Raw genomic sequence first — 22,009 nt, 5'->3', positions numbered from 1 at the left:
GAAGATGATAAAGTCTTCAAGCAGAATCCAACTCCGCAAGTTCTAGTGAGCCAAATCCAGGAAACACATATATAAATGCTGAAACTGCAAACAAAAAGTAAAACAAAAAGGTAATATTTTTGGTTGATGCAAGATTGCTATGAACCGGGGATGCTCCTGCATTGCTTTGTCTATATTCTCCACATCTTGTATGTGCTCTTGGGGTATGTGGTGATGGTAATTTATTGGAGGTACTATAAGTAACAACTAATATTTTGTGGTTAACTTACTATTGCGCATTACCTTGAGGTACTCTAGGTAACAACTCGCATGCTTTGCCTATACTGTTGTTAAAGTAACAACTAAGGTTTTATGGTTAATCTACTATTAAACATTACCTCATGAACATTACCTTGAGATACTCTGTAAATAACAACCAAAATTTTATGGTTAATCTACTATTGAACATTACCCCATTAACATTACCTTGAGGTACTCTAGATTAAAAATTGACATGCTTTATGTTTTCTTTTTATATTCTTAATTATGTACTCTTGTTTTGTTTTCTCTATACTTTGTCCATACTCTTGGTTATATAATCATGTACTCATGTTTTGTTGGCAGTGTAGTTATGTATTTTTGTCTTGTTTTTTATGTATTGTCCATGCTATGTGGTTATCTTGTTTTGCTGGTTGTGTACTCATGTTTTGTTTTGTTATCTTGTTTTGTTGGTTGTGTACTCTTGTTTTGTTGGCTATGTAGTTATGTATTACTGTCTTGTTTTGTATGTATTATGTCCATGCTATGTGGTTAATGCAGGAGCATCCCCGGTTCATAGCAATATTGCATCAACCAAAAATATTTTCTTTCTGTTTTGCTTTCTGTTTATAGTTTCAAATTTTCTTTCTGTGTATCCTGGTTTTGGCTCAGCAGATCTTGTGGAATTGGATTCTACTTGAAGACTTGATCATCTTTCTTATTTCCAGACCGCATCACATTTGGATCATTTTTCGACAAGTTATCACTATCGGTTTCCTTGACAATTTCCTATTACCGGTTGACAATTTTCTTGTTACTGGTTGCCTGGACCTAATTTGGTGATCTACCAGAACCCCTTCTGAAGCTTGCAGAGCCTTGGGCGTTGATTCCGATTTTCCTTGGCCTGTGGCTGATCTTTTTCGCGATCTACACTTCATCCTTTGGATTTTCCAGAGGAATCTCTTGGCAGAGGCCGACCTTGTTGATTTTACTGTTAGGTCTTGTTCTTCGGGTTTTGATCCCTTTTTGGGCCGATCGGAATCCTTTGGATCGTATATATAATTGTAATTGCACATTAGAATGTAATCAATCAAAGAATCAAGTAGCTAGACTGAGCGTAGAAGATAGATCTTAAGATTCAAGGTCTCGGTTGTGACCTATTTTGTACTTTGAGCATGTTTTAGCAGGCCTGTGAGCCGGTTATGCTGTAACCCAGTTGTTATCGGTTGGTTGTAATCAATTTTTCATGAAATAATACAATCTATTCTACATTGCCTCCATCATATCTTTGTGTTTCCGTTGTGTTTACTCTTGCTGACCCGTCCAGATTGATCTCTTTGAGGTCCCTCCTAACCGGTGACTACTTCAAGTGGTATTAGAGCGAAGTTTCATTCCAAAGGTTGCGTGTCCTAATTTTTTTGTTGTAGGGTGGCAGATTGTGGATCCGACCTAAAGATGCAGAGGACAGGTGTAAACGATGGCACGAAGAGGAGCTAGGAATGGTGGAGCACATGGGAATGCAGACCTTGCTGTGATGGAGATGTTGCGAGGGATAGAAGCCCAGTTGGAAGCTATGGAGACAACCCAGAGAAGAGGCCGACATATTGAAGATGTAAGTGAAGATGAAGAAGAAGAAGCCCCAATAGAAAAAGAAAACCCACCGGTGGTTGATCTAGATGAAGAAAGGTTTTTGAGGGTTTTGAGTAGGGCAAATACTAAACCTCATTTTACCCCACCAGAATATGATGGGAAGTTGGATTCAGATGAGTTGATGGATTGGATCTCGAAGATGGAGAAGTATTTTTATTTTGAAAACACTGCAGAAGAAAGGAAGGTGAAATATGCCTGTACCTAGTTGAAAGGTCATGTATCTCTTTGGTGGAAGTATTTGCAAGTTGATAGACAAAGAAGAGGTAAAGAGAAGATTAAGACATGGGATCAGATGATTGCTAAGTTGAAATCAAAGTTTATGCCAACTGATTATCAAGTGAATCTGTTTCGGAAGTTGCAAAATTTGAGACAAAAGGAATCTAGTGTGAAGGAGTACACCGAAGCATTTTACAAGTTGATCATCAGATCCAGACATGTTGATGATGAAGTTGAACAAGTTCCAAGATATTTGAATGGATTGCAGATGTCTATACAAGATGAACTCAGTTTGATCAAATTGGAGAGTGTTGAAGAGGCTTACCAGTATGTCCTAAAGGCCGAAGAGAAGTTAAACAAAAGACATGAGCAGAGGCAGAGAGGCAGAGGTGGAAGGTTTATAGGAGGAAGATTTCAAGGAGGTAGAGGATATACCAGAGGTAGAGGAACCTGTACAGATCAAAAAAAGGACAAGGAAGTGAACAAAGAAGGTAATTCATATCGAAAGGATGATAGAAATTTCTACCAGAGGAGAGAACCAGATGGCTATCAGAATAAGAATTTTGGAAGACAAGACAAAAGAACATTTGGAGGAACTTTCCATAAGTGTGGAGGAGAAGGACATTGTGGTTTCGAGTGTAAGAAGACAGAGAATACCGGAAGAGCAGCAGTGGTGGAAGAAAACCTGACTAGATCAGACAATAAACCGGAAGATGGAGAACTATTGATGATAAGGAGAGCTTTGTGTCAAACCAGAGGAGATGAAGAGCCCTTGCAGAGGAAGAATTTGTTCAAAACCAAATGTAAGGTATCTGATAAGTGTTGTAAAGTTGTTATTGATAGTGGTAGTTCAGATAATCTTGTTTCAAAAGAGATGGTGAATAAGCTGAATTTGGAGAGATTGAAACACCCTAAGCCTTATCAGATAGCATGGATTCATCATGAACATAAGTTGTTAGTAAGTGAGCAATGTTTGGTAAAATTGAAAATTGGGAGTTATCATGATGAAGTCTTGTGTGATATTATGCCTATGGATATTTGTCATCTTTTGTTGGGTAGACCTTGGCAGTTTGATAGATATGCAGTACATGATGGGAGAAAGAATACATACACTATTGTGGCCAATGGAATGAAGCAAACCTTGTTGCCCTTGGAGGAACCTTCAAAGAATGAAGTCTGTACAAATGCTAGAAACTATTTTGTAGATGGAAGGAAATTCCTGGATGGATTGAGACATGAGAATGTGTGTTTTGCCTTAATTCCTAAGAAGATTAAGAATCCGGAGCATGAAGACATCATTTCAGATAATGTACTTGATGGATTGCCACCTGTGAGAAGTATCAATCATTGTATGGACTTGGTTCCCAGAGCTAGTTTTCCTAACAAAGCTGCACACGAGATGACACCGACAAAGAATGAGGAGCTGAATAGACAAGTGCAGGAGCTGTTGAAGAAATATTTGATTAGGGAGAGTCTAAGCCCTTGTGCAGTACCAACAGTATTAGCACCTAATAAGAATGGAACGTGGAAAATGCATACTGATTCCAGAGCAATAAACAAGATCACAGTGAAATACCAGTTTCCTTTGCCTAGGATGGATGACATAATGGACTGTTTGAGTGGAGCAAAATACTTTACAAAGATAGATTTGAAGAGTGGATATCATCAGCCCAGGATCAGAGAGGGAGATCAGTGGAAGACAACATTCAAGACAAATGAAGGACTGTATGAATGGTTGGTGATGCCTTTTGGGTTAACTAATGCATCAAGTACTTTGAAGAGGCTGATGAATGAGGTATTGAAGAACTTCCTGGGTAAGTTTGTTATTGTGTATTTAGATGACATTTTGATTTTCAGTAAGACAAAGGAGGAACATTTGTTGTAGTTGAGACAAGTTTTGTAGAGGTTGAGAGAAGAAAAGTTGCTGATCAATATTAAGAAGTGTACTTTCATGAAGGATGAGTTAGTCTATTTGGGATTTGTGATATCTTAGGATGGTTTGAAGATGGACCTTGAGAAAGTGAAAGCGATTGTTGAGTGGCCTACACTGGAAAGCATTGGAGAGGTAAGATCATTTCATGGATTGGCTAGTTTTTACTGGAAGTTCATCAGAAATTTCAGCTTAGTTTGTAACCCTATGACTGAGACCATGAGGGGAGATCGGAAGGAATTCAAATGGACCACTGGAGCAAACAAAAGTTTTGAACTATTGAAGCAAAAAGTGATTGAGCAGCTTGTGTTAGCTTTACCGGATTTTAATAAAGTATTTCAAGTGGATTGTGATGCAACTGGAACAACAATAGGAGCAGTCTTGAGTCAGGAAGGGAGAGCAACAAGTTATTTTAGTGAGAAATTGAATGATGCGTGGAGGAGATATTCAGTGTATGATCAAGAGTGTTATGCCATAGTTCAAGCCCTGAAGAAGTGGAGACACTATCTATTGCCTAAGGAGTTTGTGGTGTATACAGATCATCAAGCTTTGTAGTATTTGAACTGTTAGAGTAAGTTGAATCAGAGACATATGAGATGGGTAGAATTCTTGTAGAGTTACACCTTTGTGTTGAAGCATAGAAGTGGAAAATTTAACAAAGTTGTTGATGCATTGAGTAGGAGAAGGATTTTACTGACAGAGATGAGAGTGACAGTATTGGGATTTGAAGAATTGAAGACCTTGTATGACGATGACCCAGATTTTGCAGAACCTTGGAAAGCATGTAGAGAACTAGTTATGGTAGATAGAAGCAAATGGTTGGATTACTTCATTCAGGATGGGATGTTATTCAGAGGACTTCAGTTGTGCATACCTAAGAGTTCTATGAGGGAGAATCTGATAAAGGAGAAACACAGTGGAGGATTAGCTGGACATTTTGGTATTGACAAAATAGTAGGTACTTTTGGCCCCAGATTCATAAGGATGTCAAGAAATATGTGCAAAGTTGTAGAGTTTGTCAAGTTGCAAAGGGTAGTAGTCAGAATGTGGGATTGTATAAGCCTTTAACAGTACCGGTAAGACCTTGGGAGGATATAAGCATGGATTTTGTACTTGGATTACCTAAAACATCGAGAGAAAATGATTATATATTTGTGGTAGTGGATAGATTCTTGAAGATGGCTCATTTCATACCTTGTAAGAAGACATTAGATGCATTGCATGTAGCATACCTATTTTTCAAGGAAGTGGTGAGATTGCATGGATTACCTAAGAGCATAGTTTCAAACAAAGACACTAAGTTTGTTGGATATTTTTGGAGAACACTTTGGAAGAAGATAAAGATAGATTTGAAGTTCAGTTCTACTTTTCATCCATAGACTGATGGACAGACATAAGTTGTTAACCAGTGACTGTTTTAGTGGTTATGTACTCATGTACTCTTGTTTTGTTGGTTGTGTGGTTATGTGTTTATTGTCTATGCCATGTAGTGGTTGTAGTGGTTATGTGCTCATGTACTCTTGTTTTGTTGACTGTGTGCTTTCATGTACTCTTGTTTTGTTGACTGTGTGATTATGTACTCTTGTTTTGTTGGGCCATGTGGTTATGATAATTTCTTAGAGTTTAAGTATGTAGCTATGGTCATTTATTGGAGTTAAATAATAGATTTAAAGACTAGTATACTTATATTAAAAAAATATAAGTAAAATATGCCGAGAGATATCTTATAATAGAAGAGAATCATTGTAAAATAAATGTTCTTCTAAAATACTAAACACCAAGAAAACAAATCCATTAAACTCCTGCATGCAAAAAGTTGCGAATCTAGTTGAAGACAAGTGGTGAGGGTTCTATTTTATTTGGAGTAATAAAATAACACCTCCATAAAAAACTGAAACATGGCATTCTGTCAATTGCATGTGAAATTGTTTCAAAAATGGACTTTTGTTTACAGACGTTTTGATGTCATTGTAGATGTCTCTCGACATAACAAGAAATTGAGTGTTTCTTAATGATCTTAATGAATTATAAATAAGAATGACATCTAAAGCCAAGGGTTTAAAATTAAGACACGTCAATTTGGTGTTCTTTTACAATGACAAGATGTAGTGTACTGACATGAATGTGAAAAAAAAACTCTTTATCTTTTATGTTAAATTTGACAATCATTTAAACATCAAAAATAAGATTTAACATAAATTATTTATGTCTACATGTAATAACTTAAAGTAGTATATCTATATTTAAAATATATATGTAAAATATGCGGAGAGATATCTTATAATAGTAGAGAAGCATTGTAAAATAAATGTTCTTCTAAAATAGTAAACACCAAGAATACAAATCCATTAAACTCTTGCATGCAAAAAGTTGTGAATCTAGTTGAAGACAAGTGGCGAGGGTTCTATTTTATTTGGAGTAATGAAATAATACCTCCATAAAAAACTGAAACATGGCATATTTCATGCATTTACCCGTCAATTGCATGTGAAATTGTTTCAAAAATAGATTTTTGTTTACGAACATTTTGATGTCACTGTAGATGTCTCTTGACATAACAAAAAATTGAGTGTTTCTTAACGATCTTAATGAATTATAAATAAGAATGGCATCTAAAGCCAAGGGTTTAAAATTAAGACACGTCAATTTGGTGTTATTTTACAATGACAAGATGCAATGTACTGACATGAATGTGAAAACCAAACAAACTTGACAATCATTTAAACACCAAAAATAAGATTTAAAATAAATTATTTATGTCTACATGTAAGAACTTAAAGTAGTATATCTATATTTAAAATATATATGTAAAATATGCAGAGAGATATCTTATAATAATAGAGAATCATTGTAAAATAAATATTCTTCTAAAATACTAAACACCAAGAATACAAATCCATTAAACTCTTGCATGCAAAAAATTGTGAATCTAGTTGAAGACAAGTGGTGAGGGTTCTATTTTATTTGGAGTAATAAAATAACACCTCCATAAAAAACTGAAACATGACATATTTCATGCATTTACCCGTCATTTGAATGTGAAATTGTTTCAAAAATGAATTTTTGTTTATGAACATTTTGATGTCATTGTAGATGTCTCTCGACATAACTAGTATACTTATATTTAAAAAATATATGTAAGATATGCCGAGAGATACCTTATAATAGAAAAAAATTATTATAAAATAAATATTTTTCTAAAATACTAAACATCAAGAATATAAATCCATTAAAGTCCTGCATGCAAAAAGGTGTGAATCTAGTTGGAAAGAAATGGCGAGGGTTCTATTTTATTTGGAGTAAAAAAATAACACCTCCACAAAAGCTGAAACATGACATATTTCATGCATTTACCCATCATTTCATGTAAATAAAATAACACCAAATTGATGAGTCTTAATTTTAAACTCTTGACTTTAGATGCCATTCTTATAATTCATTAAGATCGTTAAGAAACGCTCAATTTCTTGTTTGAATTATTTGTGTGTAACCTGTCTACTAGCGTACGGGAATTTCTAATGGTTCATAGTAAAATTCGAATTGATGAAGAAGAGCAATCTCTGTCTTACTTCCACCACCATTGATATACACCTTTCATGAGCGATGTGGAGAGATATACAGAGAACTTGGGCTACCCATTATACTGGCATTTCAGAGACAAATTTTGAATAGGGCAAATGGGCTTCTTTTACAGTCGGACTCACAATCCCACTACTATTCTTACGTAGGACGATTTCCGTGTCGAGGCCGAAGGCATCGACCTTCCGGACATGTACAAGACTGGACTTTTTAAACAGAGCAATGAAGGGATCAGGGCTGAAGAGATCATTTACAGAGTACTTATCTCCTCGTCTGTGGGCAGAAACATGTACGACGGCGACGCCACCAGGCTTGAGGGTCCGCTCGATCTCAGACACAAACAGAGAGGGATAAAGCGCATGGTCGAAGGCATTCGAGAATTCAAAATCAAAAGTGTCGTCTTGAAATGGGTGAGAATGCATGTCACTAGAGAGAACCAGAGGAGTGTTGGAAGTTGAAGTCCAACCGACTCTTTTCTTGTTTGTCGTTAAAATTTTTGGCTATTCACATTCTCTTTGCAAGGTCTTTAAGAGCTGATTGTAATTCATTTCTGAAGTTAATTGATGTAGATGAATGCAGCTGTATATGTGTATACCAGATTGGTGATTAATCTATAATTCCCCTGCTTCAATGTGGATGTAGGCAATTGCTGAACCACGATAAATCTGTGTGTTTAATTTGTTTGTGTTGTGTGTGTATTTAATTCTGTTCATCTGCTGTTTTTTAATTCGTTTCTTCATCCTAACAATTGGTATCAGAGCGAGGTTAGATCTCTCTTTAGATTTTGGTGTTTGAATTTCCAGAATCATGGAAGAATCGAAGATAGAGAAGTTCTTCGGTCAGAGCTTCGGGTTATGGAAAGTGCAGATGGAGTCTTTGCTGATAAAGCAAGACCTTTCACTCGCGCTTGAAGGGAAAGCAAAGAAACCAGCTGGGATGGCTGATGAAGATTGAGATAAATTGGACAAGAAGGCGAGAGCGACAATTTTTCTCTCGCTGTCCAATAATGTTCTCTTCAATGTCACGGGTGATGCAACAACAAAAAAAGTATGGGATAGACTCTCAGCCATGTATGAAATGGCATTGACTGCAAATAAAGTTTTTATTATGAAGCGCTTGTACAAACTGAAAATGAAGGAAGGTTGTGCTATGGCAAACCACATCAATGAATTCAATACATTGATTAGTCAAGCGACTTCGGTGGGGATGACACAAGATGATGAAAACAAGGCTGTTTTATTATTACATTCCTTACCAAGTAGCTGGGATGGTGTTGTAACAACAGTTAGCACATCTATATCCAGTAAAAATAAGTTAGTTTTTAATGATGTAGCAGCTACTCTTCTCAACGAGGATTTGAGAAGAAAGAATGATGAACCTTCATCTGGTGAAGCCTTAACGGTGGTCAACACCGATAATAGAGGTAGAAGTCATAATAGAGGCATAAATAATTACCATAGACGTTCGAAATCAACAAAGAGATCGAAGTCTAGAAACAGAAATGGTGAATGTTAGTTTTGTGACAAAGCTGGTCATGTGAAAAAGGATTGTAGAAATTTCAAAAGAGCACAAGAGAGAGTGTGGGACAATGAAGCAAATACAGTTTATGATAAAGATGATAGTGTTTTAATCCTTTCAACAACCGACACTACTCCAGATTCATGGGTGCTTGATTCCAGTGCCTCCTATCATGCTACCTCATGTCTTGAAGCGTTCATTAACTACCATGAAGGTCATTTTGACAATGTTTTCTTAGGAGATAACAAAGCTTGTGAAATTACAGGCAAAGGAGATGTATTGTTGCCATTAGAAGGTGGTAAAACATGGTTGCTCAAAGATGTTCTCCATGTCCCAAAATTGAAGCGAAATTTGATATCCGTTGGACAATTCTTTGGTCAATGTCTTAATGTTAATTTTCTCCTGGATACATGGAAAGTAACACATGGTACCATGCTGATTGCAAATGGTAATAAAGTGGGAAGTCTATACATATTTAAGACTCATGGTGAAGTGGGAGCTGCAATGGTGATTGAGGACAACAAAGCAGATCTTGGTATCAAAGACTTGGGCACATTAGCAAGAAAGGTCTCCATGTTATGCATACAAGAAATCACCTACTGGGCCTCAAGCTTGTTGACTTAGCCTTTTGTGAACATTGTTTCTATGACAAACAAAAGAGAGTCAGTTTTTTGAAAGGTGGGCGTGACACAAAGACAACACCGCTGGAGCTTGTATACTCGGATGTTTTTGGACCAACCGAGGTAACCTCCATTGGAGGAGCTAACTATTTTGTAACATTTCTTGATGATTGTACAAGAAAAGTATGGATTTATATGCTTTCTAGGAAATCTGAAGTGTTTTCAAAATTTAAAAATTTCAAGGCTTTAGTTGAAAATCAGATTGGGCATAGGATTAAATGCTTACAAACCGATAAAGGTGGGGATTTTTATTCACATGAATTTGATGATTTTTGTGCTGATAATGGGATTAGAAGAATCAAGGTTGTTCCTTTCACTCCTCAAGAAAACGGTGCAGCCGAGAGGATGAATAGAACAATTCTTGAGAAGACACGATGTATGTTGTCTAATGCAGGTTTAGGCAAAGAATTTTGGGCAAAAGCGTGTAACACAACATTATATTTAATCAACCGAAGTCCATCATCTAAATTGGATTTTGGTATTTTGGAAGAGGAATGGCAAGGGAAGAGGATTTCATAGTCGCATCTTCATGTGTTTGGATGCGAAGCCTTCTCGCATATACCCAAGGAAAAGCGAACGAAATTGGATCCAAAGTCACTGAAATGTATCTTTGTGGGGTATGGAGAAGAGCAGTTTGGTTTCAGATTGTGGGATTCAGTTCACAAAAGGATTGTTTGCAGCAGAGATGTAGTTTTCTATGAAACCTCCTTTCTCGCACTATAAGATTCAAATAAATCAGAGACAAAATTTGTCCCTATGTCTCTATTTTAGAATTCAACTACCAGCGCTCTGCCTCCGGTCTCTCATTCAGTGGGAGCTCTTATGACATCTACATCTATTGAATACAATTCTCAGTTTGAGAATGATGAAGAGAGTGATGAAAATGTTTGGTCTTCTTGTAACTTTGAAATTGGGGGTCTCCAAAACAGAGCGAATTCTCCCCAAAATACCACTCATATTGCAGGAAACCTTGGCTCCCTTTATTCAATTGGCTAGGCAACCCACACGGTGGTCTTCAACTCCATCTCAGCCTGCACGATGTGTTTCATCCTCCCCACACCCCGTGAGCTCCCTGCAGCTTCCGCACCCCCCAGTCTCCTCTCCTTCTCCCCGCAGATTCCCTGCAGCCTCTCCTCACTCCTCGCGGGACCTGCCAACGTTGTAGGCTCCCCGCAAACCCCCCGTAGTGTCCTTCCCCTATGTGCAAGCTCCCTCCCATGAGCTCCCCGCCCACTCTCACGCCACGGTCTTTGCACCGCCCCGTCCCCTGCACTCACCTGCTGCTACGGGGTCTCTGCCACCATCGTGCATCCAAACTGCCGATGGTGATGTGGCAACCCCCTCCCGCAGACCCAACTCCCTACACAAATAGTCATGGCAGGCAGAGCACGATGTTTCTTGAGGTTCATTTTCCCGCGAATTGTCTGCACACAATGTGGATAAAAATCCATAAGTTTTCGCATACCCTGCAGATAGGAAAACAAACAGGGATATTAGTAGAGACATTAACAGTGGGAGCAATGTAAATGTACATAAACAGGGGACACATAATGGTTCTACTACTCCAGCCGAGAGTCAATTGAGGAAATCAACCAGACAGAGGCGACCTCCTGCAAAATTTTCTGATTATGACTTATTGTTCTGTGAAGAGGCTGAACCTTCTTTGCTCATCTCTGATCAAACAGAGCTTGCAACATACAAAGAGGCTTATAAAAATGTAGACCGTGATAACTGACATGCTGCAATGTGCGAAGAAATGGCCACACTAGTGAGAAATCAGACATGAGATTTGGTGCCACTTCCGCTTGACAGAAAGGCATTAAGAAATAAATGGGTATACAAACTAAACGATGAAGCCGATGGTCACAAAAGATTTCGAGCAAGACTGGTTGTAAAGGGATATGCTCAGCAGCAAGACCTCAACTTCAAAGAAATTTTCTCGCCAGTAGTTAAAATGACTACCATCCAAGTAGTATTGGGCTTAGTTGCACCCTGGGATCTTGAACTTGAACAGCTAGATGTGAAGACGACATTTCTCCATGGCGATCTTGATGAGGAACTATTTATGCATTAGCCGGAAGGGTTCATCAAAAAGGGGCAGGAACACTTTTATTGCATATTGAAACACAGTTTGTATGGGTTTAAGCAAGCCCCTCGACAGTGGTATCTTAAATTTGACAAGTTCATGATTGATCACAAGTTTATTCGCAGCGAGTCTGATCCTTGTATCTATTACAAGAAGCTTCCTAATGGCGAATTTGCCATTCTTCTTCTTTATGTGGATGATATGCTAGTGGCCGACACAAGCATGAGGATTGTGAGTGAACTTAAGACTCATTTAGCAAAAGAATTTGCCATGAAAGATTTAGGGGCAGCAAAGAAGATACTAGGAATGACTATTTTTTGGGATAGAAAAAAGAAAGAACTCAAAATAATTCAGCAAGACTACATTAAAAAAGTCTTGGACAGATTTGATATGGCGGATGCTAAGTCTGTTTGTGTACCTTTAGCCTCTCATTTTCAGTTGTCTTCTCAATTGTGTCCTAAAACACAAGAAGATAAAGAGTTTATGGATAAAATTCCATACAAATCTGCAGTTGGAAGCATCATGTATGCTATGGTGTCTACTCGACCGGACATTGCTCATGCCGTGGGATTGGTGAGTAGATTTATGGCTAATCCGGGCAAATCACATTGGGAGGCGGTTAAGTATATCTTGAGGTATCTCAAAGGTACTTCTGATTTTTGTTTATGGTTTGGAAAGGACAAGGCAGTTTTGCAAGGGTTTACCGATTTTGATTTTGCCGGTGACTTAGACAAAAGAAAGTCTACTTCTGGTTATGCTTTCACATTTGCCGGGGCAGCGATTAGTTGGGCTTCAAAATTGCAACATACAGTTGCTCAATCAACCGCGGAAGCATAATACATAGCTCTTTCTGAGGGAGCAAAAGAGATGGCATGGCTGCAACTCTTGTTCAGCGAGTTGGGTTTGAAGCAATCAGATTTTGTTTTGTTTTGTTTTGTGATAACAACAGTGCAATTTTTATGACTAAACATCAGACATCTCAGCCGTGATCAAAACATGTTGATGTTCGCAGTCATTTTGTTTGCCATATGGTCGAAGAAGACAAGTTTCATGTAGATAAGATTCATACCGACCTGAATCCAATTGATGTGCTCACTAAAGTGGTTAAGTGGGAGAAGTTTGATTTCTACAGAGCTTCTCTCGGCCTTTCCAATAACTGATAGCAGAACTGAGTGGGGAAATCTACTTATTGCAGCAGTTCGTTGGCCTTCAGTGGGAGATTGTTGGAAGTTGAAGTCCAACGGACTCCTTCCTTGTTTGCCGCCAAAACTCTTGGCTATTCACATTCTCTTTGCAAGCTCTTTAAGAGCTGATTGTAATTCATATCTGAAGTTAATTGCTGTAGTTGAATGCAGCTGTCTATGTGTATACCAGATTGGTGATTAATCTATGATTCCCCTGCTTCAATGTGGATGTAGGCAATTGCTGAACCACGATAAATCTGTGTGTCTAATTTGTCTATATTATGTGTGTATTTAATTCTGTTCATCTGCTGTTTTTTAATTCGTTTCTTCATCCTAACAAGGAGGAAAGGGAACGAGATCGATGCCAATGGCGTCGACAACACCAATTGCTTTGAGGGCAGCCACTTCTTGACCTACCCGAGCTCCAATGCACAACGCCTTCGACTGCTCTGCCACCAGCCCCTGTTTCTTCAGATGCCCAAATATGCCTGAGAACACCTCCACTTTTCTTCCCCAATCTCGGGTCGTCCATACCTCCCTGAGGCGCGGATTTAGAGTCTTGTTCAATTGCAGGTAGATGTATTCTGAGTAGGATTTGAATGCACGCCGATGTCGAATGGAGGAGGCCCGTGTAACAAATCCGTTGGTGTTGGTTGTGGACATTAAGCCAGAGGAAACGGATGCATGTTCCCAGCACAGCCACTGCTAACAGTCCCAGCGGTGGCGCCAATCTCATCTCTTGGAGCGTAAGATGATATGGTCCCTAAAACTGAATGGGGACGTTGGTAATAATGTACAATGCCCAAAGACATTCCGCCTCTTAACGTCAAGAAGAAGTGACAAATCTAATAATACACATGCTATAGTTCGCTATCCTGTTAATGGAATCCAGAAATTTGATAATAGACTTTCGAACAGAAATGAAGCAAGTGAATAAACATTCACCGACTTGTGAAAGCAAATTCGAGCTAAGAAACTATTGTTTAAGGCGTGAAATGAATAAGTGGTAGCGGAGTGGGTGCCGTTGACGTCATTGGACAGGTGGGCCACCTTCAAAAACCATAAACTTGAACGGTGAAGTTTAAAGGAAAGACAGAAATTAGTTGACATGTATTGTGACAGGTTGGGTGAGTAAAAACATAGATTAGTATATTTATATTTAAAAAATATATATAAATTATGTCGAGAGATATTTTAGAAGAGAATCATCTTTAGAAGATCAAAAATATTCTGCATACAAAAAGATGTGAGTCTTGAATCTAGCTGGAGACAAATGACATTTACCCGTCATTTGCATGTCAAATTATAATTATTTCAAAAATAGATTTTTGTTTCAAAACATTTACTGGTCATTTGCATATCGAATTATTTTAAAAATAGATTTTTATTTACATATCGAATTATTTCAAAAATAGATTTTTATTTACAGAAAATGTCATTGTAGATACCCTAGACATAATTAAAAATCATAACACCACCAATGTCATTGTAGATACCCTCGACATAATTAAAGATCATAACACCACCATTCTAATAGTAATAGATTTAAAAGTTAAAGGTCATAACAACATTCTAACAGTAATAGATTTAAAGGTTAAAGGCCATAACAACATTATTGAATGGATTCTCCCTGAATGTGAAAGAAATTAAGGCTATGCTACTACTATTTGAGCAGAGATATCTATAAGCCTACAACGTGCGTTGACATGAGCATAATCTCCTTAACACTGCTGGGAGACACCAAACTAAATGTTCATTCCTTGTCCATACAACTCGAGTCATTCAATTGGTGGGTAGCTAAAAACCAAGTCCAAGTTCCATTGCCTTTCGGCTATACTTGCTTAATGTATATGATTCACGTAACACCTGAAATCAAGTCCAAGTAGCATTCCTATTTCCATATCCTTCATAACTTAAGGTGACAGTTCCATATTCCATTTTGGCTTTTAAACTCGTATTTAAAACTCCAGTTTTCTTTTTTATAAATAGATAGATGAGTGAAGGATTGTAGTGACTGACGTATAGGCATCAATTTTTATTTTTACATCCTCTTTGAAAAAACTGCATATCTTATTTTGATATTTTTTAACACAGAGAAGTGGTTCCATAGATACCATTAATAATAATAATTGCTCTTTTATTTAAATTACTTGTTTGTTAACAAATTACATTTGTTTAACTATAAACCTCCACCACCGTAGTACATTCAGATGAAATTGGTAAACAGATCCAGGTACAGGACAAACTGATCTATGAAAGCCTAGATATCTATCTTACAGAATGGCTGGGAACCAAAAAAAAAAAAAAGGTACAAGATTTCAGTATTTAGCGAACTGCATCAACCAGTGCCCGTGATGCCGCTATCTTGTTGCTTAGCGGGTTGAGTGGGAGGTTGAGGGAGTTTCTCTCCCTCCTCGGCCTTCTTAACTTCAATTCCGCCCGCATCTTTTGGTGATGTTAAGCTCTCCCTTGTTTTGTTGGCACCGCCCGGAACCGACTCGTATGTTGTGGGTGTAAACTTTCCCTCCGCCTGTGCTCCTTGAGCTCCTGACATTCTTTCTTTCCTTCACAATCACAATCACAATCACAATCACAATTTAGGTATAAACTCTGCCTTGCTCGTTTTATAGTGTATGCGGCGCTGGACAGTAGGGATATTCTGGATAGACCATACTCCTGCAGGCAACGCGTATATATCTCGCAAGGCCTTTGTGTCCTCTCAGTTATGATGCAGCTGTACTTATTTTGCTTCTTATGCTGGCTCTATCATGCAAATACAGACAAGTAAGACAAGTGTAGTTTTATCTTTTTTTTTATATTATTATAATTTAAAATATTAATCTTAATATATATGATGTATTTCAACTTATATCTTTTTATTAAGAATTCTTGTAAATTAAGTCCCACCACCAACCCTTCTCTTAGATTGGGCCACCCTACAACCAAGTTTCCATAGAAGATTGGTAAGCTGGGCTTGAAATTTACTATATTATGTCAAATTATAAATTAATTAATTTTAACTTATATCTTCTTATTAAGAATTCTTGAAGACTAAGTTCCACCAATAACCCTTTTCTTAGATTGGGTCACCTACAACTACGTTCCCATAGAAGATTGGTAAGCTGGGCTTGGAATTTACTATTGTTTGGAACTATACTATGCCAAGTTTCTATAGAGGATCGAAGCTATTACTGATGATTTAGATAGTCAACCATAGGAAGATGAGGAGAAAGCCACATATATCCTTTGTAAGACTTATAATAATAAAATGGTGTATGATGATACTATTTTCTATTCCTCCACCAAGAATTGAAAGCCCTCACCCTAATTTTGTGGACCATTTGTGGAGGAATACATCAACAATAGCATGAAAGGTCTCCTAATCTTGGTTAGACAATCTATATTTTTTTTAATTTTAGCTAAGGAAGGAAATTATTGGTAGCTCTATGAATGGGATTTGGAATAGTTGTAATGCCCTGTTTGAAAATTTTCAAGACACAAATGCATGGCATTTTGGCTAGAGAGCAATCTTGATAAGAGAGAACATGTGATCACCAAATAGTCTATTGGTTGATTGAAAGGCCATTATAGAAATCATTTTACACCTAGAGAAGCCAAGACTTGATAGCATCCTAGACATTCCAAATGATTTTAATCACAAAAGTGCCTTGAATTTGAATTGACTCCCTCATGATGAGAAGGGTATCAATGTCTAGATGAGTACTTTTCAAGCTTCATTTCCCTCAAGAAGTCTAAGAATCCATTTGTCACAAAGGGCAATAACTTCATGGAGAAGACAATAATATTCCTGGGTAAGTCATGGTGCCCATCATTGGAAGCTTAGAAAAAGTCTTTAAGCAACATTTAATTTTTAAAGAAGAGGCTTTTGAGAGAATCCAATAAGAGGAATATTGAATGTGATTTGGAGCCAACACATTAAAACAAATTTGAAATTTGCTAGCCGAAGAAAGAGGCTTGGTGAGATCTAGTAGTTCAACTTCTTCTCAATCTTGGCAATAACAACTTGTCAAAGGGGAACATGCGAAGCTTTTTAAAAAAAGGGAATGCAAAGAAAGAAAAATACTTCCCCATGATTGATCCATTTTCACCCATTTTGTCTAACCAACCCAAGTTAAGAAGAAAATATTGCTTATTGCATTGGTTCTTTTGACATTAGATATTCAATCTAGAGCCTAGGACAAAAAAATTCAGGCATCAAATAATCTATTTAACATTATCTTCATCTTCAATAAGAGTGAGGAATCAATCATTGACTAAATAGTTGGAAGAATTTTGGGAAAGGAAATACCCTAAACTAGGGTTTGAGAAGCAACATGAGATAATTAAGAGCCAAATCCTTTTGTTGTTAGCACACAAAGAGTTGGAGCGAGAGGGAAACCTTGACTGATGGACCAAAAAAGTCCAAATGGTTTGGGTAGTTGACCACTAATGGTAAGTAAGCCAAGACAATAATTGAACAACATCTACATAAATTGAATAAAAGGCCACTCAATGAAGTTAAAAGCCTAAGTAAAAATAATTTTGATAAAAATGAAGATCTTGTTGAGATCATCGAACCCATTATTTTCCTTCATAAAAAATGACTATATTGTCTAAAATAATTATTGATATAATGAATCTAATTTGTTTAGGATGGACAAGTTGAGGAAGAAGAGGCACACGATAAAGATTTAGAGATTTGTCAATGATCTTGTTTAAGACATTCAACAAAGTGATAGACTAAAAATTATAGATTTCTTTAGGGTCTCTAACTTTTAGTTATGAATTTGATATTCCCTTTATTTATTAAATTTTCTAGACAAATTTAGAATGGAAGGCATCAAAAAGATCTTAGAAAGATCACCACCCACTCTGTCCAAAAATTCTTTGTAGAATTCACAAGGAAATCCACCCTAACCAAGAATTTGTCATAAAAAAGCACAAAGACAACCTCATATAGATCTTCTTTGGTGAGAAGTTAATCATAAAGATGTGTTGTGAATTAGAAACTTGGCAAGGAACTATAATTAGGCACTATTAAAAATTAACATCACTAGCTAGAGTGTATTCTTAAGCAACAAAAACTTAGTGTTGAAAGAATGCAAAGAAGCTTGTTAAGGAGTTGCCACCCCTCCTTGATTTACTTAATGGTTTGGGATGTGTGACAAGACCATAGAGAATGAAATATTTATTTTGAGACCTTGTATCCAAACCTAAGCTAGTTGAGCCAAGATTTAATTTGAGCTCCACACACAATGTGAGCATCTACAACTTAGTTTTTCAGGCTAAATCCCTAGTGAATAATTTATCACAATGAAATTGTTTGGACAAATCTTGAAGAAGCTTATCAAGATAGATCCTTGGTGAATACTAATTTTCTAAGATAAAAGCTGTATACTCTTAAGATGGATAATCGTGGGTCTATGGTCGGACACCTAAATGCCTTAAATATGATAGTTACCTTGTTATAATTCATGAAAGTGAAAATGAGGAGGATCAATGCATGAATTTTCTATGATCTTTTCCACATTCATGGGACCACCTTGTATGGCCATTGGGAGAACTACCACCAAGTTCGATATGGATGAAGTGGTTGCAATTTTTTCTTTCAAAAGAATTGTGAAGGAAGAGTTATGAGTTAGCTAAGGAGGCCCTAGTAGCTTCTAGAAAATCCAAAGAAAAATATAAGAAGAATGAAAAGAAGTAAGATACATCTAGATTGAAATCTTGTTGTTAGTTCAAGGTGAAAAATTGGAATTGTGGAAAAAATAGACATCTAAACAGAGATTGTAAAGAGGAGAAGAAGAAAAAAAATGATTCTGATAATGTCTAAGGGATCCTCTTAAGCTGAATATGACACTTTTGTCACTACCTTGGCTATTTATGCATCAAAAGGTGAATGGTTGATAGACCTTTGATGCCTATTTCTACATGACTCACATTGATGTTAGTTTAGAAAATAAGAATAGTATGATGGTGGGAAGGTGTACCTAGGAGATGATTCTCTTTGAATATTGTTAATAATGGTAGAGTCTTGATTTGATTATGTGATAGATGAGTAAAGGAGATCAATGGTCTACAACACATCCCTTTTTTAGTCCATGGAGGTCCATGGAACCTACTTTTTTGTAAGTAAACTAAATTATCTACGTGTGCAAGCTGCTTTATCAAGTGGAGGGTGCAAGATAGTCCAATGAGCTACGATTTTTGCTAAGGGCGTTTGAATCAACACTCTATTTGATATAGATACATGCATGGTTCAATGCAATAGTTCTTCAAAATATTCTACTTGGTAAAGGGATCTATAGAATCTTCACCTTCACCATTGGGATTGGAAACAAAGAGGTGCATTGTGTCTACCTTTGGCGCTCATGCTTTTTGGGTACTTAGTGTGCTCATGGTTTGGATCCTAAGATGCTAATACAAACAAATATAATTATGGAATCAAAAGATGGGTCACATAGGTGAGAATGGTTCAATGGCATTAAAATATAAAAGGCTTATAAGGAGGTTTAATGATTAAAATATTGAATTCAATTTATAAAAATTCACTATGGGGAAGCTAGTGGCTCATGTGCTTCATCCCAAACCCTTTCCCATTGCTTATTTGTGGTAATTTCTATGAAATTATTAAATCTATCTCATAAATCCTTTGCCTATACCTCTAATAGGCCTCAATTTTTTTCATACTCCACTCCATATTAAGGAGTGTTGTGTGTAAGCACAACATGCTCAATTTGTATTACAAATGAGGACCCATACAATTTTTGATAAGTAAAGGTTTACAATCTAAAGGATAAGTAGTGTTAAGAGTGAAAGTGATATTGAAAAACTCAAAAATCCAAAAACATTCAAATACGATCCTGAAATAAATCAAAAACATCTGTAAAATGTCCTGAAAAAATACCAAAACATTCAAATATCGTTCCACATAATCCAAAAACTTCGAAAAAGCTCTCGGAAAAGAACTAAAAATAAAAAATCAATAAAAAAAACTTGCAATAAAATGTCTTGCGAGAAACAAATACCCTACCAGATATCCAACAAACACTTCGCACAAAGTTAACAAAGGATACGACTATCCAGTCAAACATCTGCAATCAACTGATCAAACTGTCTTATCAATCATATCATATCCATATCAAAGTAATCATTATCTTGTCTAAAACAAAAAAGGATACACTCAAAATCAGACAGGTCAGTCTTAAACGGGGTCCACAACTTTCTAAGATCAGACATTATCAACCATCACATCAAGCAACTAAGAACGAAGGCACAAGGTCAGTATAGTTGCTGAATTTTGTCCAGGTTAGTCTTTATCTTTTATCATTTGGCGACAGATTATGTCCCTATGCTACTCAAGGATGTCCACAAGTGACTAGAGGAGCCATGATGGGCATTATCTTTTTCTTTGTTTGCTGCTTGTCTGCTATGTGTTTGTTTCTTCAATGAGATATCTTTATAGCTTGGTTCCTTATACCCTGATGTGCTAATCTTCATTGTTCAATAATAAGGCTCAGTGATGAATATATATTGCACAATAAAACAAATGACACAGGCTCGTGAATCAATCATTCTCACTTCATCTCATTTGCTTATTGCTAGTTTGCTGATTCTTTTCTCATCATCTCTTCCTAAATCATTTTCATTTTCATCTCAATCGCTTCTAATTCTCATCTTTCATTCTATTTCATTCTAAGGTTCATTCTCTCATATTCTATCTCAATATCGTCTTCATATCACCTATCTCTATCTTTAATCAACTAACTATTCTTCTATCTCACATTCTTCTTTTTTTCGAGAGATCATTCATGTCTTTAATGCACAAACAATCTCTCGAGGGTGCATTACACCCTAAGCGCTGCTGGGGCATACTGGGGCATAATTTTTCATTTTTCTTTGAAACAACGTCGTTCCGACATTGTCTCAAAGAGGGGTAAATGTAGACACCTAAAAATGTCTCATTGATCATGTACTAATTATTCCTCTAATTGATTAAATAATTTTTTAATTCTTTAATGAATTTAATTAATCTTATTCTTCTAATTTCATATTTCCTCATCATCTTACTAATTATTCTATTTTCTATTTCTATCATCATTTAATCATTTTAACCATTTTCTAAATATTAATTAAATATTTATTATTTAATTAATTTTGATTAATTCCCCAAATTAAATAATCTTTATTATTTAAATAAATTCTATTCTCAATTTCTATCTCTAATCATCTTATCATTAACTTCTTTTTAAATATTAATTAAATATTTATTATTTAATTAATTATGATTTAATCCTTTAATTTAAATAATCTTTATTATTTAATTAAATTCCATTTCTACATAATTAATTAGTTTCTTTAAATTATTTAATTAGCTAATTAATTCTTCCATTTCCAAATCCCCAAATTCTAATTTCATTTAATTTCAAATTCTTCTAAATTCTTCCAAATTCAAATACATGTGCATGATTTCAAAAACCAAATTGAAAATCAAAGTCAAGTTCTAAATATATTCAAATACTAAATTGAATTAAGATAAATTCAATTATTTGAATAAATTTCATGCAAAGATTAAATTGAAAATGTAAGTTAAAGTGCAAGCACATGCTAAATTAATTAATTAAATCATTTATCTCTCCAATCTCTATTTCCATCTTCTAGTTAGCTTTGTCATCTTCTTTATTTCCTCCAATAATTCTTTTTCTTCTTTCAGTTAGCTTTTTCTCATTCAGTTGACTCAATTAATCTATTCAATCTATTCTATTTCACCTCCAAGTCAGCAGTTCAACTATGAATCTTCATGTGAGCTCACCTGAGTTCCACCTCTTGATCATTTTGTTCCACCTTCCAATAAATCTTCTCCAAAAATCTCTAAATTGAGCATTCAATCCTCACAATTCATCTAGATCACGAACTTCAAATCTTTGTG

The 22,009-nt window shown here is 36.2% G+C and overlaps 2 protein-coding genes across 2 annotated transcripts; both read right to left on the bottom strand.

The window, feature by feature from the left end:
* Positions 1-7,671: 7,671 nt before the first annotated feature.
* On the bottom strand, positions 7,672-13,743 carry LOC131045572 (uncharacterized). The gene is made up of 2 exons (XM_057979172.1): positions 13,425-13,743; positions 7,672-8,057 (listed from the first exon to the last, which is right to left on the bottom strand). The coding sequence occupies exons 1-2, from the start codon at positions 13,741-13,743 to the stop codon at positions 7,672-7,674; spliced, it is 705 nt and encodes a 234-aa protein (XP_057835155.1).
* A 1,453-nt stretch (positions 13,744-15,196) lies between these two features.
* Positions 15,197-15,689, bottom strand: LOC131045883 (uncharacterized). Its single transcript, XM_057979551.1, has one exon. The coding sequence runs from the start codon at positions 15,632-15,634 to the stop codon at positions 15,419-15,421; it is 216 nt and encodes a 71-aa protein (XP_057835534.1). The 5' UTR covers positions 15,635-15,689; the 3' UTR covers positions 15,197-15,418.
* Positions 15,690-22,009: the final 6,320 nt, after the last annotated feature.

Source organism: Cryptomeria japonica, chromosome 3 (genome assembly GCF_030272615.1).
Source record: "Cryptomeria japonica chromosome 3, Sugi_1.0, whole genome shotgun sequence".
Lineage (NCBI taxonomy): Eukaryota > Viridiplantae > Streptophyta > Pinopsida > Cupressales > Cupressaceae > Cryptomeria > Cryptomeria japonica.
This window is presented reverse-complemented; position numbering and strand designations above follow the sequence as displayed.